The sequence below is a fragment of the Falco cherrug genome, chromosome 1 (assembly GCF_023634085.1).
Source record: "Falco cherrug isolate bFalChe1 chromosome 1, bFalChe1.pri, whole genome shotgun sequence".
In the NCBI taxonomy this organism is placed as follows: domain Eukaryota; kingdom Metazoa; phylum Chordata; class Aves; order Falconiformes; family Falconidae; genus Falco; species Falco cherrug.
In genome coordinates this window covers 1,622,731-1,648,682 of record NC_073697.1, presented here as the reverse complement: position 1 = coordinate 1,648,682, position 25,952 = coordinate 1,622,731, and the positions used below count along the sequence as shown (strand labels likewise).

The 25,952-nt window shown below is 38.8% G+C and overlaps 1 protein-coding gene across 2 annotated transcripts in view; it reads left to right on the top strand.

Moving 5' to 3' along the window:
• The window catches only part of VEGFC (vascular endothelial growth factor C), an 82,489-nt gene extending 79,795 nt beyond the window's left edge, over positions 1-2,694 (top strand). For both annotated transcript variants that reach the window (XM_005441174.4, XM_027808163.2), the window contains exon 7: positions 2,167-2,694. In XM_005441174.4, the coding sequence (XP_005441231.3) occupies positions 2,167-2,281 (115 nt within the window). In that variant the 3' untranslated portion in view covers positions 2,282-2,694. The remainder of the gene's footprint in view (positions 1-2,166) is intronic.
• Positions 2,695-25,952: the final 23,258 nt, after the last annotated feature.

The following is a 25,952-nucleotide window of genomic DNA, read 5'->3' as shown; positions in this document are numbered from 1 at the left end:
CCTGGTCTATTGTTCAGCAGAGTTTCCTAAGGAAACCACGTTTCTGTAGTTACAATGACTCTGCTGCTATTCACCCTGTGCTATCACCTCAAAAATTTATTTTGGTCAGTTTTGGCAGGGCCAGATAGCTAGGCACCTCAGCTGCAAAGCCTCTTAGAGGAGGAGAGGCTTTCTTGCTCTGTTGCCATGTCCCAGATAAGGGTAGGACTGCAGTAGCCCGACCTTGACTGCTGCTGGACACAAGCTCCCGTGGGAATGGTGCTTTACAGCACTCTCAACTGTAAGTTGAAGTTCACAGTTCACTAGGAGGCATGAATCCTAAACAAAGGGAACTCCTCATATCGAGTGATTGTGTGACTGCTTTTCATTTTGTACAGCGTGTTGTATAGTGGGTGGAAGAGTTTGGCTTTGTCTTTTTTTTTTTTTTTTTTTTTTCTTATTTCATTTTACGGTCCTTCAGTACATGAAATAGTCTAACTTTGGTGTCAGAGAGAGGCAAAAAGGCAAGTTCAGTGTTTCAGTCTCATCTCCGTGGAGCACCTTTTTCCCAGAGCAGGCCTACTGCTGGTTGCCCATTTGCTCAGATTGGATCTGAGTGCTAGGTCATTTGGCAAACATTTTCGTTGCCTTTTACGACTGTTTCCAAACTCCGTTGGGCAAAAGATCAGTAGGGTTTTGAGAGATTCCAATGAGCTGTTACACTGATCTCAAATATCTTTATGAAGTGGCACAAAATAATGTTACTCCCTTAATTACAGAGACCACACTGATGAACTAATCTGGGATTAATGACACTGAAAACACTGAACAAGACGTGGCTAGTTAATAAATGTCACGTTTGCAGTCTTCCTCATTCCTTGATGTTTTCCTCATAGCCAGGTTCACTGGTTGAACTAGCTGGTGTAAGTTAATGTAACTGTAATCCAGACCTCAGATCATAAAAAAATTACAGCAGAGTAGTAACCTGGTATCCAAAACAAGCACGCAGCGTATTAACTTATCTGCAACAATAATAAGAGTAGCCACAAGCCTGAAACAAGAATTACATAGGGAAGAGGGTAGCGACATTGCCTTAATATAGTGTACTGTAGTGTCTTTGAACTGAAGTAAGTATGAATTATAGTAATAGCTCATAATACCAGTGTTTCACAAACAGGCACACATTATTTAAATGCAAGTTTTAAGTATAACTGTGTTGAAATTCAAAACGTATACTTTTGTCTTTTGACTCATTGCCAGCGTCTGAAAAAAAACACCCAGACTTGTACTTTGTCTCCATTATACACCAGAAAGTATTTAGCATTGTTATTGTAAGGTTATTTTAGGTCAAGTTCTTGTTTTAATAGAAAAATAAAATAGGAAAAGGAAGAGTTCAGGAACAACCACAGATACTATCTTTGTCCAAGTTCTATTTTTCAGTCAAGGAATCTGTGAAGAAAAGTTCTGCTGCTTCTTAGGTAGATGTGACTTGTGGTTTAATGCTCGATTTTGTTAAACTTACTTTAATCAAATAGGACCTATTTCAGTTCTTTTTCCTTGAAGATTTATCGTAAACATGCAGGCTTTGATCTTACTTCAGAATGGACATAGATGCAATTTGAAATCTCGATGCATTCCCACTCACCTCAGAGTGACTGTAGGAGTCTGCAACTTGAAAGGAAGTATGTTCTCATTTTCAAGACTAATCTCTCTTAGGCTTATTGCATTAGTGATTAAGGTGAGAAACAGTCCTGTGTAAGAAGATGGTAGATTTGATTATCACCTGAAATGCAGATTGCCACCTCAAACCGGCAGCATGCAGTAGGTCATAACAAGCCAATTTGAGTACAAAAAAACCCCTATTGTCTTTGCAAAATTAGATTTCAAACAATGCTACTCGAGATTAGAATGCAATTACAACCAGGCAATATGTTAAAAATATTCATGAGTATCTGTTGCAATAGAATAATTTCTCTTCAATAGCATCCATTGTTCTTTCATTGTCTTTTGTGAAGAATAGTCCAATTGAAGGTAGTTGCAAAAACATAAACAGAAGTTAAAGGGTAAGTTTTTGTAGGAATTAAATGTTCCGTTCAGAAATGGCAATCTGAATGCTCAGAAATTTCTACTTCAGGTTAATATAAATGATCATATTATATTAATGCTTGCTTTTTTTCATTTCTTTAGTTGTTACAGACCACCGTGTACAGTCCGAACAAAACGTTGTGATGCTGGATTTTATTTTAGTGAAGAAGTGTGCCGCTGTGTACCCACATATTGGAAAAGACCACTTATGAATTAGTGATGAGAGTGCTACTTGCTATTTGGGTGTACATTTTTCCATTAGAACAAAAGAACAACAGAAACTCCTAATATTTGGAATTAAATGTTCACCAGAGACCCTGTGGGGCTTTCAGAGACAGACTCATTGTGCTTTTCTCAAGATGTGGAAAGCAAATGTAGGAAATAACTGGGGTTCATGTTTTGTAAAGAACTCAATAAGGACTTATTTTCTGCCAATGACCAAACAGCCTAGGTTCTCCTTCTTGTGATTTTTTTTTTTTTAAAGAGATAATGACTATATAATTTATTTCCACTAAAACCATTGTGCAGCATTTCTGTTTATAGCAGTAACAATTGTTAAAGCTCACTGTGATCAATATTTTTATATCATGCAAAGTATGTTTAAAATAAAATGGAAATTGTATTATATAATGGTGAGAATGTTTAATCATCTGCTTAAGGAAAGGGTCTATAATTCAGCTTTATTGTTAGGGTTCTTACAAGGGAGAAAGGTGATTAAGAGAAGGCAGTTTTATGAAAGGAAGACTACAGACCTTGTCTCGTGCTTGTGTATATGTAATTTGAAATAGAAAGAGCTATACTTAGTATTTCATGGCCAGTGATATTTCTGTCTCTAGAATGAAACTAGCAAGGCAGGAATTAATAAGTAATGAAAACACTGGAGATCCTGGGTGTTACCCAGGGATAAGGACTATGTTTAAAGGACAGCAGCAACCACTCACATTCCAATATATTCACCTTCTATTTTATTCTTTGTCAGCATTCCTAATGAATAATGTTAAATAATGACTATTGAAAGTTATATGGTATGAAAGCGGAAATGCCAACTGTGGTTTTTTATTTAGTATTACAGGCTATATTGTAAAATCTACAACTAAGCAATTCAGAATGCTTTGGTGCACTTTACTCTTTCATATAGTCAATCACGTATCTTGAGCAACAGTGCATGTGTGTGCAAAAATACTTTGCAGGAAAGAAATACAATTTGTATTCCAGTGAAAGGACTTCTACCAGTCTGGTATGGATTGACATAATTTCTACATTAAAAATTGTCTTTTTGTTAAAGAGAATGTGAAATCAAACATCTGCAACACTAAAAAGAGGTAAGATTTTTAACTTTCATGGAAAAAACAATGTGCATAAAACAGTCTGTTGAAAATTAAAATATTTTAGAAGTTGGAAAGATGTTGTTAAATTACGTAAACGTTATGGGGTGCAGAAGTGAGGCAAAGCAAGATTTTTTGTGACAGGAGTGGGCAGATCTGTAAAAATAATTTGAGATATCAATGCTGGTTCTAAGCAGCTGTTCTTAAGACTTATTAATGAAGTCTATTTATTTCCTACAAAGTTGGTGGGAGAGGGTTGCTTTTCTAGATTCTTGCATATTTAGATATCCGAGTTCCTAGAACTGAGTGAAAGCTACTTTTAATTAGTCAGTCCCCAGTGCGGGTTGAGACAATCTAACAAAGAGGCAGTTTGAGAGTTCACACTTCCCACTGTACTTGTAGTGTCCTCAATGTTCTTCCAAAGAGGCCAGCTATTTATTTTCCAAATAGGATAATAGGATTAAGTTTAGGCATACAGATACTGAGGAATGTCTTTATTACTGTATTTCATCAGTAGTCAAATGCAGGTTGAGCTCTGGGTGACAATTTAACATCGACACACAGCTTCATCTAGTATAGCAACACACAATTCCCATTGATTGAATTAGTAGTCATGCAGATCATCAGTGTCTAAACCGGCAATATCAGTCCAATAGGAAGAGGTTAATAGTCAGAATTGGATTCAGTATTACTAAAGATCCAGGCATTCTGTGTGTCAGCTGCTTGAAGGAAGCATAAACACCCTAAGAAATCAATTAAAGAGCAAACTTAAATGAAGACTTGGGACAACAAAGTATTGGTGAAGCTCCCAAAATTAGCGTTAATTTCTATCTAAGCCCAATACGGAACAGAGGCAGTAGGGGAAGGACAAACCAAATCTGAAACCAGGAATGGAGAACAGATATAAAGTAAGCCAGTATCTAACAGATAAAATATGTACTTGTGGTTTAAAAGGAGGAGGGCACAAGTGAAGACAGAGCAAAACTGCATTCCTACAAGTAATTCTATGTAGATTATCAAAACTGCATGTTACAATACTGTGCAAATAAAAATACTACTAAACTGAGCGATGCTCACTTTACATGTCTAAACTATTTGAAGAGTTCGTGAAAACAGAGCTCATAAAACTATTCTGGCTAAGCAGATACTTGGATTTCTACTGAGCATGCTACACTCCAAAATGATAAAACCCGTCAGGGCAGGGAGTTTGAAACCGAGAGCACTGAGCAGGAAGCTCCAACTTGATTACAAAAAAAAAAAAAAATCAAAATCAAAATTCAGTAAGGATTACTTTCTTGAATGCCTTTTTTTTTCAGTTTCTTAACTTTCCAAATATTGAGACTCTTGGACATAAGTTATGTAAATCACTAGGTAAAACTAAGATTTAGAGAAAGCAAAGAGTTGACTTCTAAGGATTACCACAAATCAGATTTATGTCTGAGTAAAATGACTGGTCAGCCGTTCTCAAAGGTATGCAGGTGATTAGAATGATATACGCAAGCAGTTGATAGCATTTTCTGGTAATCAGGGTCTCCAATTCTGCTTTGTATAAAAATAACATGTGTTTTAAAAATGCATTATACATAAGAACTTAATAAATATCACAATTATTATCATTAGTATAGGCTACAGATTTCCCATTCTGTGATAAAATCTGTCTATCTCAGTACTGTCACAAAATCATCAGTATTTTAGCAAGTGTTTCTCTGTAGAGAAGTATAGAGTGGTGGCATAATCTGCACAGCAAATCTTCCTTGCATCTATTATATAAAGTAGCTGACAGATTTACACCGTTTTGAGTGTTACTTGATTATAATCTCCTTGCAATTTTCATCTTCATTTCAAATCTTAATTTAGTATTTGTAAAATACATTTAAAAGACTGTACAGCTTAAAAGAAGATTAAAAATATAGGTGATAATTCTGTATACAAGTTCTGGACTAACTCTTGATTAAAAAGCTTATTATTGTTATCTGTCTAAAATCCCTGTACAAGCAGGGGGAGAGAGGGCACGTGTAACTCTGCAATAAATCACATTTAATAGTAAACAGAGTTATGCTTGCATTTCATCAGGAATTTAGAATGGTTTCTGTACACTTTCAATATTATATTGTATGGCGACCATAAATTATGCAGAACAGCTCTTCTCTACCTTTATTAACAGAAGGACATACTGTTTACAGTGTGAATGTTGTTAGTCTGCTGACACGTTTGTTTAATTCATGTTGAACAAGTTGATAGTAAATCAGTTCTCCTAGTTCTATTTCAAAGACCAGCATGAAATCTTGCATATGTAGTGTATCATCTCGAAAGGCTTAGTGTTGGGCTTGCTTTCAGTATTCTCATTTTCAGTCGTCAGATCGCTGTGACAACTCCAGATGCCCTTGAATTTTAACATCGCGCGCTCTCTCTCTCTCTCTGATTTTCTGGAAGTATAACTAGCAACCACATCTATGCCAAAAGGTGAGAATGGGATAATTTATGCAGCCAACAAGCTCATCAACAGATTAAGCTGGGGAATAGACTATGTTCTTTTAAATATTATTTAATTTAAGAATACATTCTTTAAACATTATTTAATACATTAAATAAGCCTTAATTTTGCATTAATTGGGGGTACAAAAGGTTGCCCTCAAGTAGAAAAGTTGAAAGGTGATCAAATCAATTTTCAGAACTTCTGTAATTTAGTCAATATGATCTAGTAGTAACTTCTAATATTACAGGATTTTTACTTCATTGAAAAAATTAAAATAACAGTTGAAATTTTTTTAATAGCTTCCTTTTGTTTGCCTTCTCTTTTCCTTTCCCATTTCAGATAAAACTTCTGGGAAAGAACACAGGACAGACAATCTTCTGATTGAGATTGAATACTAAGACCAAATGGACCAGGTATTTGATTTTTTAAAATGTAATAAATATGAGGGACTAACAAGGATTAATAAGATTAGGCCAGTTCAATGCAGGTTTAAGACTCCAGATGACACTAGAATTCTTAAAAGCTCTGCATAGATCAGAACATTTTTATAGAGTAACATATCTGGACTCATTTCATCTACGTTTTCATGCCCAAATGTTGTAACGGAATCTGAACAGTACCAACCATTAAGAGGTCACCAATTTTATGATAGCACAGTTTCTAAAATTTCAGTAATTTATCATTATAAAATTGTGTATTTTATCTATAGTCTGAAGCTATGAATCAGAGGACCATACTTCAGCTTTAAGAATGTGTTGAATTTTAAAACACAGCACATTCCAGGAAAAAAAAAAAATCTTAAAACACAATGCTTTGCTCTTTTGTATAAGCATTGCTACTTGTGGCAAACTGCTATGGAAATCTCTGAAAATTGTGTATTATCATTTATTCCCTTTGCTTTTCAGCAAAACATTGTCATGAAAATAACCTCTCATAGAATCATATGTTTTTCCTGGGTAAGGGTACTGTATACGTTCCTGACCTTTCAACTGAGTTTCAGCAAACTCTTTATCCATTTTCTACATTTATAATCAGCCGTATGTGGTCATTGAACTCTTCCCCTTTGGGCCCCCTTTCTCAAATTACTTCTCTTAGATTTCTGGACCATATCTCAATCTGCTCGTAAGAACAGCCCTTTTATATCCAGTATCTCACTAAGAATGGCATTGCTTTCTTCTCTATTATCATTAACACCGCTTCCCCCTCTCTACTTTAAATAATCATGCCAACGCGGGGATTAATTTGTTTTTATATGTCTAGTGATACTCTTAAGTATACATACATGAAAGAAGAAAGTGTTAAAAAGAAGTCTGAAACTTCGCATTCCAAGTGTGCAAATCCAGTCTGCCCAAGAAAATAATAAAAATTATCACAGTTGAGAACCTCCCAAAGCAAACTTGCAAATAAAAATAACAGGTGCAGAATTCACCCTAGCAGATTACATTTGAAACACAAAAGACAATATTCATTCCATGGGTGCTGCTTCTGCAGTCTAACATTGCACTCGTACAGCCTCGACAATGTCCAGCACAGCATTTTGCAACTAAATTCAGCCTTGTAATTGAGTTCATGTTCATCTCATTCACACTGTGGAAAAAATCCAGGCGCAAGGGTAGCTAAGGAGACTTCTCAAACGTGCCAAAACAGACCTGAGGCCTCTGCTCTTCCATAGCACAGATGTACCCACCTCTGTGCTTTACACCACTGTGAAGACAGATGAAATGTGATCACAGGATCCCTTCCAGAAGGAGAATGCCATATGTAAAGATAGGTAATATGTACAGTCAGGTTGGCTCATAAGATGAATGTTCTTTTCACCACCCTGCACTCCGTCCAGTTATTTGGATGAGAGCTACCAGGTCACAGAACACTTGAGGTTCAGCTTAGTCCATGAGTTAACACCTTGTTTCATTTGCTCCATTCAGTTTTCAGTAAACCATTTAAGATATACTTAATTTAAAATATAGCAAATAACCTGTTAATGAATCACTAAAATACCTTGGACTTGTATTGTTTTCAGAAAAAAAAAAAAAATCTAAACATATGAGCAAACATGGTCCCTGGAATTAAACTTAAGTAAAATTAAGGTAAGTTTAAAAAAAGCAAAGACTGTGGTTTTTTTTCTGAGGCTAAATCAAGTCAGTTGCATCCATTAGAGTAAGATACTGTGCTAATATTTACTTTCATTTCCAGACTATGAAAAAATACCAATATGTGCTTTATGTAGAGATTAAGAATTTATCAAAGGTAATTTCCGAAAATGAGAGACTTGAGTTTTCAATCCATATTAAGTACGTATTAGTGTCATTTGTGGGGGAACTATAAAACTGTCTGACAGCACTTTCATGTATTTATTTGCAGCAGTTGACAGTGCAACAACAAGATGTTTTAATATTGCTGTAAGTGTGTGTGTATATATGTATAACATACATATATAAAGTATATATTTTTTATATATATACAAGTGTGTTATTCTTTTGGAAGATTAATACTCAATCATTCAGTATATTACTGCATTACATTTATACTGTACTAAGTTTACAAACATTCAGATTTTACATATCTTTACAATCACATGTCTTCAGCTGTTGAAAATCTACCAGTTAACATTTCCGTTTATTAATTACTTGTCATTGTTCTTTAAAACATACAGGAAGTATGTCTTATATTCTTTAACTGTAGTTTATTTTGAAAAAATACTTCCGAAATAACTATTTTTATTTTAGTAACCCTAGCAACGATATGACAAAAAGCCCATAAACAACCAGCAGGTTAAAACTTGGCTTTTCACAGCCCCCAGTCCCACTTCAGTTATTGACTCTTTCCACTAGCCAGGGTCCTGCCGAAGTGCGTACGCGGGTTCCTACCCCAACATACTCTCTGGGTGGTTTCAAACCGGGCATGCAACTGCAGCCACCAGTGCTGCCGAGATCCTGGCTTCTCCTGTGACTTACACAAAGGACAGCTTCTTGGAGCTGCTTTTAGCTTAGACGGAAGATTATCTGTATTAGGAGGCTGCTTAAACTCCCAGGAAGAAAAGTCAATGCTCACGAAAGCAAAAATAAACAAACGACTAAATAAATAATTCTCTTGGCCCCTGAGGAGAACATCAAGAGGTTAGCTGAAGACAAGTCAGAACCGTTACATCTGCAGGAGGCAGCTTGTCCCTGATGTCACTGATTCTTCTGATTTAAGTGGTATTACTCATTTTAATGGCATCACGGTAAGACTGTGATCAGTCTTCGGAGTAGGAAGGCCTGGTGAATGTCATCAGGCACTGCTGTTCTTCACAGGTTGCTCTAACATCATTGATTTCTGAAGGAGGGAAGAGCTACACATACCCAAGAATATTCTACCTGAAAACTCTTTGCATTTACCAGATAGGTAACTATAGCTGTTAGAACACCGTAGCTTGAGAAGACATCATCCATAACTTTCATTACTGTTTTTACACAAAATGAAACAATAGATATCTACTACAATTCTTGCTAGGTTTTCAAGAGAGGGAGCAACACTGCAAAGCTCAAAGCACACTTCATGGGAAAGGACTGAAAAAGTAAGAGAAAATTAAATATCCCACCATTACTGAAGCGTTCATTAAGATTAAGTGCATTCAACACAACACCCACTGACAGAAAAACTGTTTTATGTAAGATTCAGGAAGTTTTAAAAGAGATAGTTTAGACCAAATTGTGGTCTCTTAACTACATTGTTCCTGCTGGGGGAGTTTGCAACGTAGTGAATTGCCATGCCAAAAAAGTAGGTAAGTCTTACAAATACTCATGAGTCAGCACTTAAAATTTCCTTGTCACCGATGAATTTTTAAAGAAGAAAACCAAGGAACACATAAAAATACATAAAGGATTAGATCCACAGTTGCCTTCATAATCGCTGTGAGCAGTATCTAAATCCTAAACTTAAACCCTAAAAATCCTCATTCCTTTGCCCCCAATCCACGGAAGGCAGCTTTCCAAAGTAATTTCCCTAACCTGAAGATGCATTTTTGCAAATGCCTATGGTGCAGCACAACTATATGCCTAAACTCCATCAAGATAGATAAACTGATGACATCTCTATTTACCCTGTGAAGTAAAATCTGGTAGATATTCAGAAGGTACTAACATCGTCTTTATGCCCAAAACATACGGAAAAGTTTCTCTCAGATCCCTTCTGTTTGAGCTGTTATACCTTGTATGAAATATTAAATAAAATTCAAGTCAGAAAGGGAGAATATATGAACTATTGCTGTTGATTTTTTAAAATGGAAGACCCGGATTCCAGTACTATTTAACTGACTATTCATGTTCTTGTAACGTGCCAGCAGATGTTCGAGAAGGAACTAAACTGTCCAGGATATTATTACTTGCTGTTAGTTTGTAGTTCTTGACAAGTATTGGAATAAATATCCTTCATCTAGTTCATGTCACTAATTCCCATTTCTCACTTCTGCCATGCTTCTCTTATGTGGGATGTGACATGTTTTGTTTTCTTGTTGCAGTTGTTCTACAGTATACAAAAAACCTCCACATTTTTTTGTATTTTTGCTGTGGTTTCATTAATTCATAGGGTAAATTGACACAGTTAGAAATTTAAGTATAAACAAGTTCTATCTGCCTTGTTCAGCCTTGCCTGGTGTGCACTTGATTCTTTTAGAGCCTTTCTTGGTTTACAATGCTAACTGTTGATATGATTGCTTAGTATTTTATATACTTCATTGAAAGCAATAGATTTCAATTTCCTAAGCCATCATCTTCATGTTTTGTCAGGTATAACTACTGAAAGAATTCAGAAAAGAAAAACATTTTGAGCAAAAAAAGCCTCTTTACTTTAAACTTCAGTGGTTTAAAATCTATTAAAGAGGTAAATAAGACAGTAGTAATTCCTCTTACGTCAGTAATAAAGGTCTGATTTTTTCCTTCAAGCCATCCAGGAAAATCAGGTATCTTAAAGGCCGAAATATGTTATTTCTACCCATGAAGAGTCTGTCAAGCATTCATCCGCAAGATTATCGGTAATGTCATAGTGGAAGCCAGGGTGAGTTCCAGTTTGACATCAGTACAGTGACATATATTAGTCCTTGGCTGACTGTGATAACCTCCCTTTGAGTCCAGCTCCTAATTGCCCTCCATGCAGCAAAACTTCTGGAAGCCACTGCAAAGCCCAGTGGTAGAGCTGCCATTTTTTCTGGACATTTTGGCCAATTTGCATGGTGAGCACTGTATCTACTGCTAATGATCCAAAAGCAGCTTTCTTGAAATGACTTCCACAAGGGTTTATACATGCTCGTGCAAACCAAGAGCACGTTTTATTGTAGTGCTTGATGTGAAAGAATGAAACGCTCATATTTACAGCGCTTACAGCAATACCATATCATTGACACGTGTCATTCAGGTGGGATGTTTTGAGGTGATAGATAATTAACTTGTTACTCCAGATGTGAGAAAAAGGTTCAAAATCCATCTTCATCCTTTTATTTCTCATCACACACTTTGAATACTAAACAAAATACAGGATTCTCAGGGAACTGGGGAGAGTTGGAGTCACAGGAGCTAGCGATTTGCTTAGTGGGCTTCAAAAATACTTAACCTGACTTTGTGTAAGATATGAGGGATACACACATGGCCCATGAATCTACTTTAAGGCTTCTTTGCATTGTTTCTGATAAAGCTGTCTGCTAAATGAGAAAGCTGTTTAATCTGATACTATTTTGCAGTAAAAGCCATCATTGCAACCATCAGAGAACATTCTGCTTGCCTACCTTCAAACCCACATGTGCATTGATACTTAGCACTCACATGTCCAAATTATCTTAGCTGAAATGAGGAAAAATGTATTTGTCTTTCAAAATCAAAAACATTCTGAAGCTGATGACAGCTGATCCATTCTACCTCTAAAGCCTTGAAAGTACGGGTTTTTTCCCTGTGTAAATTTTGCTTATTTATTACTTGCGTTGTATACATGCTGTTTTGTCTTTACACCAGAGAAAACAATCATTGACCTAAACTGTCATCTGCTGAGTAGAAAACATTTTCATTAGCAAAGAAAGTTACTCAGCTGGATCCTTCCATTTACTGAGACACACCATGTATGAGAACATCAAATATACCATTAATGCGCATTAAAAAATACTACTACGATAACTAAGTTTTTTCTTCAGTTAGAATCCTCATAAAGCCTGGTTTACTTCCAGAGTATGCCAAATACTATGTGTTTCTAACAGACAACTAATCTCCCTCTCATACCAAAATAGAAGAAAAAAACCTATGTCAAATATTCTCTAGAGATGCTTAACTACAAATAAGAAAGAAATAACTACAAAAAAAAAACAACTATGAGGTTTTCGTGTAACTCAATAAATTCATGGTTCCAGTGCTATTCATATATTTCGTAAGTTTTCCACAAATGAAAACAAGTATTTCATGACAGATGCATTGAAAAGCGAAAACAATAGAAATGGCTTTTTGCTCTTGCATAAGCCTTTCCAGACCAGCATTAAGCTGTTTTCTAGACAGTCCATAAGCAGTAGACTAATTCCCATGACAAGATGCAAATGACATATTGTCTCATACTGCAAACTGATGGGAATTAAAAATGCTTGGAAGTGTTGCGTGACCAGGTGTAAGGTCTGGTATCCAACACTAGCGGAACCAGCAGTCTCACTATATATCATATATAGCTTATATATAATGGACGACTTAAGTATAAGCTGATCCCCTACAACATAAACTATGCAGCCTCTGGCCAACTTTTCTGATCCATTCCTATCCTTTCCCCTCAGCTACGCTTTCCCTGAGGAACACCACTATCTTCACAAGAACAAAGCAACAGTCTCCTTTCTGGCCCAGTTGGGTTCATGCATCCGTCCATATGGAATCTCAAACCCCCACATCTGTACACATCCTACTGAGAAGCAAAGTTCTTCCCATCTTACAAAACCTTACAAACTCGAATGCCTGACTAGTTTCCTAGACAATCCCAACTGAATGCAGGATAGTACCCACATCCAACAAACCCTGTGTCACGGTCCAATTCTTGAGAAAGGGGGAATGGTTATCTTTGAAAGACATCAGGAAAGACAGTGAGAAAAATAATGCGTAGCAGTCCCAGATCAGTAGTAAAACCCTCTTTTCCCCTTTTCCACGAGAGTACCAGAATTGTAGCTCAGGAAAGTGGGTTGGGTTGGGTTTTTTCCTTCCCACTGCTTTCTGTTGAAATCATTGATTTCAGTGAAAGCACACAGGAATCGGGCTTAAGATTCTGACATGCTTTAAATGGGAAATGCTTCATAGGCAAAATTCAGGTACCAGCATCCAAGTCAAACTAAAAGACACTTGATTCCTCTCTAGATCTGTGGCTAAAAAATGGTATCATTGTGAGAGGTCTCCAAAAAGTATACTATATTTCATGTTCTTACTGTTTAAAAAAAATAATATTCCCTTTAAAGTATAGAATATAAATGTTTTTCTAAATCTTAACAAAACCTAGTAAATAACAAAACCTAGTAAATTCCTGCAGGCACCTATTTGGATAACAAAGGAAGATTCTATAATATATAGATATAAATAAGATGTTTGTATAAATGTGTATATATAAATGAAGTATATATATGTAATACACATGGGTATATATAGGTAGATATGATTTAAAAACCAGAGATTTTAATTTCACACTGAAATCTGGGGAAGAACTGTTGTTTTGAACTGCTTCCTATTTTGTTAGATAAAATAAAATTACAGATAGGAAAAAAAAAAGTTTACCAGGAACAGAAAGTATCTCTTTCCAAATACCATAATTTCTTTATAATAAGGATGACGGGATTTTACCCTGAGCAAAGAAACAAGCCCTGTTCTAGGTCTTCGAGATTACTAGTCTTGCTGTAACACTGCAGCAATTCCCAAACCTTTTCAAGTGTGTCCCATGATGCACAACCTCCTCCCAGTAGATATTATGAAGGATTTAGAGAAGACAACAACCAGCAAGAGAACTATATATTTAGCTTTTTGTAAGTACATTTTACGTAGTATTAGTGGAAATTAATTTTATGTGAAATGTTACATTAAGTCTCCCTGACTTTCACCTTTCAGCTTCAGCACCTGATCTCATACACAATCACCATGCAGTGATTTTTGTCCCACCATTGTCTCTTCGTCATTGCCTGATTCCCTGTTCAGGGTAATCTCCCCGCTTCCAAAACTGGGACGGATTGCTCTTTGCGCCGGGATCGTACCACAGACAGTGTCATGGCACCCAACCTCTCGTGTATTTCTGTCTTACGTAGTAGTAAGCTGGTCATGAAGAAGGCCCGAATGTGGCATCACACATTTGCACTCCTAATAAAGCAGCACAGTCCCGAAATTGAGCTTAGTGATTCAGAACTTCAGAGACTTACATTGCAGGACTGATATTTAGTATCTCCTTTCATTAGACTCATCTTCTTTTTGAAAAGCTGTGATAATGAAAATATTAATCTTCATACTACTCTACATACAGCTTCTCCCAGTTTAGTTACTGAGCATAGAGATCAAACTCTCAGTACTGGTTTCTTAATAATAACGTTCTAAATTCAGGCAGGTGCATGAGAAAAAGTGCTCTGCTGAATGTAGTTTGACCTTTCCAATTTCATTTTAGGTACTAGTTGCACATTAGTTACAACTGAAAACGGAAAGTTACGCCATTGGGCGTAAAATTCTCATTAAAATGGCTGAATTATATGTTATATAGGGCATAGATATATTGACAAGTAAGTAGTTTCAGTTCTTTTCAGCAAATGGCAGCCTGTAAAAATATTTCCGAGCTCATTTACTTCCCAAGTATAAAATTGTGTAGTATATAATTCCAGCTGTCTTTCCACACAACATGGTAAAACTGTACAACTGGTGGATGAAAACAGAAACATGATTACTTTGGATCAAAGCCCTCAACATTCTTTTTCTCTGTGGTAGGAATGTAGGAAAATTACGTGATGTTATACTCCATTCATTAGTATAACATTTGCACAGCAGTCAAGTAACCACTTATTCCCAACTGAATGACTGGGCCAACAGCATTTTTTTAACATTAAGAGGAGCAAAAGAAGGCTACATCTTAATTTTTCAGATGCAACACACTAATCCACGAGTCGCATGCCCAAATCTTCACATTGCCGAGAGCCACAACTCACCAGGTTCCCAAATGAGCTGAAAGATGCCAAAGCCCTGCAGGGGTGCAGAAGCTGGAGGGGACAACTGCTCCTCCAGTGCCACTGGACAACAGGTCCAGACACGTACTAAGGGCGACCTCAGCCTTGTGCAGCCTCTGCCACCACCTTTTGCGTCTGCCATTCATATGCTGCATTAAGGCCAGGGGAGCTTCCCTTAAAATCCAGGACTCCCAAGGGTCACATCTGGACCGTTCCAACAGTAATTGATTCAAATATAAATTGGGAATTAACAAGAAGAGATGACGTACTTATTTTGTTACTCCTTCTAACAAGAGTTACACTGCTTGGCATGGAAATGTACATGGCATGTAGAATGGCCACATAGCTTCTAATACATATAGAATACGTAATGTAACAATAATAATCCTTCTATTTTAAAACTAAGAACAAATCTGTTAAATACGTGTGTTTATCATACAAAAGCTTTTTCATTATTTTGAAGTATGAATTAAATGCATATTTGACACTTTCCTAAAATGATTTCCAGAAATATTTTACATAGTAAGTCTAGGAATGCTATTTATGCATCATTCACCATTACGAAACATTTTCCTGCAATTATGGTGTTTAAATATTTAATCCAGTTTTACCCTATATTTGGAATAGAAAATAACTGCACAATCTCATTTTCTGCTTCATAGTATTGGCAAACATTGACTTCTTAAAAAATCTGCCAGTAAGATCTCATAGGGCAATAGCAGTCCAACCCAGATAGTGCCAAGTTGGCTCCAGAGAAACCTTCTAATTGGTCAAAGTGTTTAAAAAAAAATCAATGGGAAATCCAGATCAGACGTCCAAAACCTCAGTTCGTGATTTTACAGAATTTATTCATTTTCACTGTTCCACTCTAGAATACTCAATCCACTAACACTACAGGCAGTCTTTGGTATTATTGGGTAAAGTCAGCTTTTCTTTTTATGTTTTATGAATAATGATATTTTTCCATGTCATACATTGTCCTAACAGGACAACAGCAAGAGAGGCCAACCTATCAGACTCAAGTACAAAGTTTTTGTCCGTGTAGCCTGAAAATAAAAACTCGTTATGAACCACACACAAGTCCGTGCTGCTTAGGTGACCTGAATGGCTTTACCAAAGGCGAAGTGCACCTGACTAACCACATTTTGTTCTACATCAGATGACTGGCTCTGGGGTCAATGGGAGAGCAATGGATGGCATTTAGCTTTATTTTAACAAGGCTTTTGACACAATGTCCCATAGCATCCAGGTGAAAAAACTCAGCTTGCCAGCTCAGTTGCCAAGTTTGAAGACTAGTTGTTGGTAGTTTGAAGTCTGGGTGGATGACAGTTACCAGTGGCATTCCTCAGGGTCAGCAGTTGTCAGGCAAATATTATTGAACGCTTTCACCAATAGCTTGGATGATGGAGCAGAACATAACATTACTGATGAAGTTCAGGAATGACACCAGTCTAGGGGCAGTGGTCAGTGTCATGTAGGGTAGAGCTGGCATTCAGAGGGATATTGATAAGCTGAAGGAGAAGGTTTGACTGAAGCCTCGAAGTACAAATACAAACCCCCCCACTTTGGATGGAATAAGCCCATGCAACACTGAGGGCAGACAGTCTAAAAAAGCAAAGTACAAAAGGATCTGAAGATCCAGGTGAGCAACAAGTTGAACATGATCCAGAAAAGTGCCCTTGCAGCAATAAAGCAGGGCTGTGTGAGAGAGAGAGCCAGAAGGAAAACAGAAGAGATTGTTTCCCTCTGATCAGCACCTGCAGGATAGTATTTGACATGTTGTACCCGGTTTGGGGCTCCCCAGTTCAACAGCAACCCAGGAAAACTGGAGGCAATCAAGTGGCAGGCTGGCCACTGAGATGGTGGTGGTGCACAAAGCATGGAAGGAGAGGCTGAGGGAGCTGGGCTTGTTCTGCCCGTAGAAGGTTAAGGGGGTGTCTGACCACTGTCTTCCACTACCTAGTGCGTGATTGTAGAGAGGAGAGATTCAGTCAGACCCTTCTTGCAGGTCCATGGAGAGGACGAGACAGAACCATCATCATCACAAGTTGCAGCAAGGGAAATTCTGACTATGTAAAAGGAAAAAAAATTAAATTCACAATTAGTTTCATTTTGGTACTGGAACAGCCTGTCCAGGGAGATTTTGGTATCTCTGTTGTCAGAAGTTTTCAAAACTTGGCTAGACAAAGGCCTGAGCAACCCAAAGCTGCCCCTGCTTTCAGCAGGTTGCGTTAGGTTAGATGAGCTCCAGGAGCTCCAGACTAAGTTCTTCTGTGATTCTAGGAAAAATAACTGCAGGAGGAAAGAGATAGAACAGGGCTCACTAGAGATAAGCGTGGCGGTGACACGCCAGTGTTTGAGGGAGTGTGCTGGCAAGGTCCTTGGTCTATCATCTCAGTGGAAGCAAGGGATGGTATGTGGCAGCAAAGACACAAAGGTTATTGATGTGTTAGAAACCATGAAAGCACCTGAGAATGGTCACATAGGAATTAGATGTTCTCAAAAAGATGGTGGGGTCAATAGCCAAACTGGAGTGCATCAACAGCAATACACGTAGCATGGGCACCAAACGGGAGTTGGAAGCCATCGTGCAGCTGAGAAACTATGATATAGTTGCAATCAGGGAAACAGTTTTGGGCCCCTCACTACAAGAAAGACATGGAGGTGCTGGAGCATCTCCAAAGAAGGGTGGCAAAGGTAGTGAAGTGTCTAGACAACAACTCTTACAAGTAGCAGCAGAGAGAAATTACACCCAGCTATGGCCAAAACTGCCTAAGGTAGAAGGATACATTAAATCTCAGATGTTTAGCAGTTCTGTTGAACTACCCAGACCGGGTTTTATTCATCCTGTTTTATTAACTACGAGACAATACTTTATTGCTGACCAGGTAAATAAATATATATGTATACACTAATACTATTGAATACTTAGTAACTATTAGAAGGTGATTTCTGAGACTAAGCATAGCTATTTCTTGCCATTTTGGGCACCAAGCATATCTGATGCTTCCATTCAGGCTTGTCAAGTATAAACACAAGGCCTGCAGGAGACAAGGATTCACTTGGACACCCAAAATGCCACTGGACATACCTTGCTGTACGTTTCCCCACTTGAACTGAACCCTGAACTGTTACTGTCTTAAGTAACCATTTTTATTATTTTAGTTTCTTTTTTTTTTTTCTGAGATATTTAATTATTCAACGACATTACTTAGCTAATTTAGATTTTACTAAAATTTCAGTATGTCTTTATCCTAAGCTGGGTTCAGTAAGTAGTTCTAGTATTGTTTGACCTGCATAGTACTTGCTAAGTTTCCCAATTGCTGCATAGTCTAAGCAACCGCATTAGTATTTCTGTGCATATGTAAAGACACCCCTTGTGAGAATCCTTATTCTAAGAATATTCTCCTGTACAACTTACCATATTAACAACCTTCCCTGCAACTGAGTCTAATCCCATGACTAACAATATTTTGAGTCAATTCCATCATTGTTTGTATCTCCTGTTACACCTGAGAAGGCATTTGATCTCATACAATATGCAGCAGTTGCTATTGTTCTAAAAATTGCCTCTATTAGCTTTTCTGTGTGAACGGTTTCTGAAAATTATGATGGTTGAGTTTGTGGTCAAGTCAGTCATTCTGAGAAAGCTCATAAAATCCCAAGAGACTTGCAAAGAACAATTAATCCCTACATCAGGAAGCAAAAGGGAAGTGCCAACCCAGTGGAAATTTATTTATTACGCGTTTGAAGTCTGCTGAAATAACAAAACGCTGGACTTAACAGTCAAACAGGGCATGTACAAAGGCAATGGAATTAAATCTTATTTTCAATGAGGGAATGGTATTCAAGTAACTATTAAAATTTGATTTTTTTTAAAGTCACTCCTATAAAAGTTAAAAGAAAAATTAAATGCAATCATATAAATTACATTAGGCATCGGTGAGAAACTTTCCTTGAACTATATCCTTGCAGGAAATTGGCTAAATGTAGCCCCTTGGCGCCAAGGAGGTCATGAGCTCTGCGTCAGTGCTAATTCATTTTTCGTGACTACATTGTGTTGGGAAATCCCGATTCCCAGTGCTGAAGTGTAAAACAAGACTTTGAACTCTATGTGATTATGCATATGATACACCAAACATGAATGAAATTTCATTTCCTTAAACCTGTAAATACTGTACGGACGCAGAAAATGTTCCATATATGAGTAATTTTCTTTTGCAAAAGTTCCAGGCAGTTTTCCCTTCTGAAATGAAAATTACATTTGGAATGAATATACCTCATGCAGTTTTCTCTTTTTTTGTTTCTGGAGATGTAACACAAACTAAAACATTCTTAAAGCAAAAATAACATGTAACCACCTTTCAAAAATCTGTCGATGGCTAACAGGTATTCACAAAAAAAACCCCTAATTCATATTTACAAGGAGACTACAAACATCATCTAATCCAAGTATGAGCACAATAGAGACCAAAACCACTCAAACAACAGGCTTTGCCTCCAAGTCAAAATTTCCATTTAAGCCATAACTTCTGCTAAATAAATTACAATCTTGAATGTAAGTCATCAGCTGTTGAAAAATATAAAGATATTCCAGCAATTAAGTGATACTGTTAAAAATCCGCCGTTTGTGTTCTCCAGATAAATCAGTCAAAGAGTAAATGTGACAAAGAAATAATATGGTAACATATTCTCAAAGGTAAAGGTTCAGCATGTTTACAGCATGCTTACCTGCGTAGGAAAACTGCAGCACTCTCTACGGTCATTCGCTTCTGAGTGTGCCAAGCTTTAGGTTATGTAACACATGTTGCAGCTGTGTTTAATAACATCGGGGATCATTTTGGAGTGTTTCATTTCAGAGAGAAAAGATAATGCTATTTTCACCCATTACACAAGTACTGTGTGCATAGATACAGACTAGAAGTCAGGACTGCATAAACTTGCTTTACAGATTTTCGATCTTTGCAAACCCTCCTTGAAGAATTTTACTAGCTCTTCCAGTGCTTCACCTGTTCCATGCATCAGTGTTATTTGTCTAGCCAGAGCTGTGCTACGCTACTTCTAAACTAAGCTCAGCTTCCTCTCTAAAAGAGACTAAGAAGGGCATGACCCAAGAAGCCACTAAACAAGTCATGAGAGTCACTTTTTTTCTGTGTAGGCACTGTAGGTGGAGAGTTTTGGGAGTCACGCCTGAAATGGCACACCAGGCTTACTCCTCCTGCATCCACTGCCATCTACAAAGCAGCCTCTTGACATGACTCTTGCAGAATTTGGAGAAAAAGTTGACTTAAGCAGCAGAGCACAGAGAGGTTTAGAGGAGATAGCATCTTTACCTAGTACTGAAATGCTGTGGCAGGGAGCACAGTGGGACACACAGGAGTTCTTAGGGTTAGGACATATGCAGGGTGAAGATTAGAGAGGCAAAAGCCCAGCTAGAACTCAGGCTGGCCACAGCCATAAAAGAGAACAAAAAAAATGTTTTTACAAATACATTATAAACAAAAGGAGGGCCAAGGATCATCTGCATCCTTTACTGCATGTTGGGGGGAACATTGCCACAAAGGATGAGGAGAAGGCTGAGGTGCTTAATACTTTCTTTGTGTCAGTCTCTTAATAGTCAAACCAGTTACCATCAGGGTACTCAGCCCCCTGAGCTGGAAGACAGGGACGAGGAGCAGAACCAAGTCCCCACAGTCCAAGAGGACGGTGACCACCTGCTCCGCTTAGACACGCACAAGTCTATGAGGCCAGGTGGGATCCACCCTGAAGGTACTGAGGGAGCTGGTGGAGGAGCTCGCCAAGCCACTCTCCATCATTTATCTGCAGTCCTGGCTAACTGGGGAGGTCCCAGAAGAGTGGAGGTTGGCCTGTGTGACACATAACTGCAAGAAGAGCAGGAAGGAGGATCCAGGGAACTACAGGCCTGTCAGCCTGACCTCGGTGCCGGGGAAGGTTATGGAGCAGATCATCCTGAGTGCCCTCACATGGCACGTGCAGGACAACCAGGGGATCAGGCCCAGCCAGCAGGGGTTCATGAAGGGCAGGTCCTGCTTGACTAACCTGAGCTCCTTCTAGGACAAAGTGACCTACCTAGCAGATGAGGGAAAGGCTGTGGATGTTGTCTGCCTAGACTTTAGTAAAGCCTTTGAACTGTCTCCCACAGCGTTCTCCTGGGGAAACTGGCCACTCATGGCTTGGATGGGTGTGCTCTGTGCAGGGTAAAATGCTGGATGGGTGGCTGGGGCCAAGGAGTGGTGGTGACTGGAGTTGCACCCAGCTGGCAGCCAGTCACACGTGGTGTTCCCCAGGGCTCAGTACTGGGGCCAGTTTTGTTCAATGTCTTTATGGATGATCTGGACAAGGGAGTCGAGCACACTCTCAGTCAGTTCGCAGATAGCACCAGGCTGGGTGGGAGTGTTGATCTGCTGGAGGTCAGGAAGGCTCTGCAGAGGGGTCTGGACAGGCTGGACCGATGGGCCGAGGCCACTTGTATGAGGTTGAACACGGGTCAGTGCCGGGTCCTGCCCGTGGGTGACACCAGCCCCCCGCAGCGCTACAGGCTGGGGGAGAGCGGCTGGGAAGGGCCTGGGGGAAAGGGCCTGGGGCGCTGGTCAGCAGCCGGCTGGGCATGAGCCAGCTGTGTGCCCAGGTGGCCAACAGCATCCTGGCAGAAATAGTGTGGCCAGCAGGACCAGGACAGCAATCGTCCCCCTGTACTGGGCACTGGTGAGGCCGCACCTCGAATCCTGTGTTCAGCGTTGGGCCCCTCACTGCAAGAGGGACGTTGAGGTGCTGGGGCGTGTCCAGAGAAGAAGGGTCTGGAGCACAAGTCTTATGAGGAACGGCTGAGGGAACCGGGGGTGTTCAGCCTGGAGAGGAGGAGGCTCAGGGGGGACCTTATTGCTCTTTACAACTGCCTGGCAGGGGCTGTAGGCAGGTGAGGGTTGGTCCTTTTTCCCAGGTAAAAAGTGACAGGACAAGAAGAAATGGCCTCAAGTTGTGCCATAGCTTGGATAATAGGAAAAAAAAATCACTGAAAGGGTGGTCAAGCATTGGAACAGGCTGCCCGGGGAGGTGGTGGAATCGCCATCCCTGGAGGTGTTAAAAAAACCACGCAGATGGATGCGGTGCTTAGGGACATGGTTTAAGTGAGGGATTTGGCAGTGCTGGGTTAACAGTTGGACTTGATGATCTTAAAGGTCTTTTCCAACCTAAATGATTCTATCATTCTATGATATATGAATCACTAGCAATGGGGCAGGTTAATCCCCAAAACATGTTTACTGTCCAAGTTACTTGAGGGGGACAAAGTACATTTCTCATCTATGGCAAAAAATACAATTTTGTGTGATATTAGGGAAGAGATTGGCTGCTAATCACATACAGGAGGTGATTTCTTTCTCCCCCTTACATGGTATTTCCATACTGACAGGCAGATAATTATCTGGATTGCCACAGTTTGGGGACAGACTGAACATTAATTCCTGCAACCTCAGGGCTTTCCCTGTATGAAATCACCCTGGAGTCAGTGCAAAATTGTGCTTGAATGCAACCAAACCAAACTCCTCCACTGAAAACTTGACAACAATTAGGTGTTTAACACAAACCTTTCTACCCAAGTACAGCACCAGTGGAGATACAAGTTCTTTCCTTTCACCTAATTGCTGGGTCTGTGCTTATTCCCCATTTTCTTTGTCTCTTCTGGTTTCATGCCCTGCCACCACATATGTATTAAGAAGGGAGAATTTTATTACAGCCTATCGGCACTGGCTTTATATTTTTATTTGCTCTCCATACAAAATCCACATTACGGCGGTCTGGATTCCAAAAAAGCAATCAGGTTTACAAGAGGTTTTAAGATAATATCTGTCAGAGAGAAGATTATGATATAGCCTGTGTGGCATTGAAAATGATTCAAGACAATGTCTGCCAAGAAGAATTTGACAAAGTCTACTAGCACATGATTATGGTGTCAGTACAGATTCCTTTTAAAAGTGGAAATAGGCTAAATGATCGTTCAGAGGTTGCTTTTGCTTATCAAGATGACGCAAGACATTTACAGTAACAAAATGTTATATCCATAAACCTTACTAGCCTTTCATCAATACTGAATGCACTTTGAAGATGTATGAGTTAGGAGAGCATCCAAGTTTACAGACTTACATGCTCATTTCAAAATACATCTATTTTCTCTTTAATACTGCAGGGCAAGTAATTTTATAACTAACTGATAGCATAGCCAACAGAATTCCTAGTGAAAATATCAAAGCAAACAGACCAACCAAGAGATCGTTTTGTTACTGATTGTTCTGCTTCAGTCCGCCTGAGAATGGCAAAAAGGAACTTTCAGAGAAGGCACTGTGCGTTTTTATAGAAGACTCACAATATCAATCATCCCAAGCAAGAATGCAGGGGGGGTGGAGAAAAAAACCAAAAACATGGGAGGCATCCCAGCTCTTAGATAAAATGTTACAAAATCTTTTGTTGGCCAGTCCTCTGTCCCCTCCTTTCTCTGAATACAGTTGGTCAACAGTAGCTAATATCTCAGTGGAAAAAAAGATCTAATAAAATTTGTCTCCGGTTGGTGGTGAAAAAGAAATAGTAATTCAGAGCTGCTGGCTATGTTCCACAGTACCACTTGAAACAGAAGGTAAATTCTGCGTTTGGAAAGCAGATTTTCTCCAAGCTCCCCAGAGAACAAGAGTTTCCCACTGTAGTCAGTGCAGTAACTTCCATTAATAACCAGTGTTTATAATGCATTTGTAACACAGCCTTTAATCCCTCTCCAAGCCTCATTGATTAGTTCTTGCTTTAAAAGCAGTAGCAGTGCAGCTTCTATATTTTGAGGGCCAGAGACGTGCTTTCAGCCCTGCAAACGAGAACGCTGCAAAGGCAGGTTGGTTTAGCAGGCAAGGAAGAAGCCATTTGCTTTTATTTTGCATCCCATTAGTAGTCCGAGAATCACATTCAGGAGGCATTGGGTTGCAGTAGTAAAGGCAAGGCTAGCTGTTTGTGTATCTTTACACAGAACTTGTCTTTTGATGAGAGGCAAGTGAAGGAGTTTATATAGCAACCTATAGGAGGGAAGGGACGTTCCCCAGAGGGGAACTCCCTCCAGGCAACAGATTTCATCCCCAGAATCAAAGTGACTCCACAAAAGGAAGTTTGGGATTGCACAGAACAACCATTTCTGCTCCCTCAGCACAAAACAATCTGTAACCACTCCTCTACTCCAAGTTAAGTTCAGAGTCTTTAATACAAAGCGCACACCACTGCAGCTGGCACAGAAGGTGTGTGCCTTATGCTTGAACAGCATTAGATAGGGAGACTAGAGAATACTTAATCACGTTACCAGAATTAGAAGTTACCTTATCAGAGGTAGTATTAGTTTAGGAAGCTGTATCTTTGATGAACTTAAGTTGTACCTTATTCTGGTTTTCTACTTTCTTTTTTTCTTTTCTTTTACTCCTCTTCCCATTTTCTTAACCCTTGCTACCAGACCTGAAATGTCAAAACTCTTGAAAGCACCTATCCAATTCCCACCCATAATCCTTTTGGAGTATGTTACATTCTGAGCTTTGTTACCATTATTAAGGAGGTGATTTCCATTGCCATATAACCATTAGCCATCTGGCTTTTGCAGATTTTTTGTATCACTTTTTAAAAGTGAATCAAAATACTACTTCTATTTGGAGCCAATACAGGTTACCTGATGCAAACAGATCTTGTTCTCTTCTTACTTTTATGTCTAAAGAATCTTTCTGTTTGTTTATTTAAATTCCTTGCAATGATTGCTTCAGCTTGACTTCTGGCAATTGTAACCTCTTCCTACTTTCTCTGACCTACAAGATCCAGCTCTCTTTCCTGCTGTCTTTAAGGCAGGAGGGAAGAGATTCTTTCTCAGGTCACTATTTATCCAGATAAGCCTGGAGACATTTCCTACAAGAGTGAAGGTGGGGGGATCTTTTTACATTTTGACTTGCTGTCCTTTTCTGCATTCAAGTCCTTGACCTATTTAGTTCAAAGTAATTAAAACAGTACTTTGGAAACAAAATTATTTTATACCATTTTGCTCTTTTGTATTTTTTACCAATAATCATATTGTTTGGTTTAGCATCTGGAAATATATTTGAAGAACGCATACTTAGTAATTCTTATGATTTCTTGCTTTACATTGAATATGTATGTATTGGCTTGTGTCACTTATAGACCCAATAAATATTTTATAAATGCAAGCGTTATTAGACATATACACATTCACAGACTGAAGAAATAACACGAACACACATTTTGTAAGGGGCATTCAAACATACATCAGTACTGCAATGCTCCACGAATTCAGATTATGTTTTGATCCCACTGACCTACAGTAAAATGTTTATTCTCCTTTAAGTAGTATATACAATTTGAAACCTAAGCATAATATCCCTCTTAAGTTGATGACTGCACTCAAGGGCTGCCACACACACATATAGTTGGTCAGACAAAACGCACATTAGGTGTTGTCCCACATCCCGAAGACATTATCTGATGTGTCAACATTACAGTTTTTCTTTTTATTAGTCCCTGGAGTTGCACTAATTTTCACAGCTGCTAAACTCATTTTCCTGCATTTTAACTGCTCTAAGACAATCATCATAAAGGGACCAATAAAGGGACCAATCCTGCATGGCTTCATAAGGGAGAAGGGCTTTGCGCAAGCCTTTTAAAACGTGATGAAAAGAAAGTGATTGTTAAGACTTAATGGCTTGTTTGGGTTTGTCTTTCTGTTCAAGGCAAGGCAAAGTACCTACACAGTGATCTCTGTCCCTCTTCCCCCCCCCCCCCAACCCCGCAACATGTAGAAGGCAACTACCTAAGCACTGACCTTTAAAGTTACATATGCTGACAGCTAATAAACTGTAAGGAT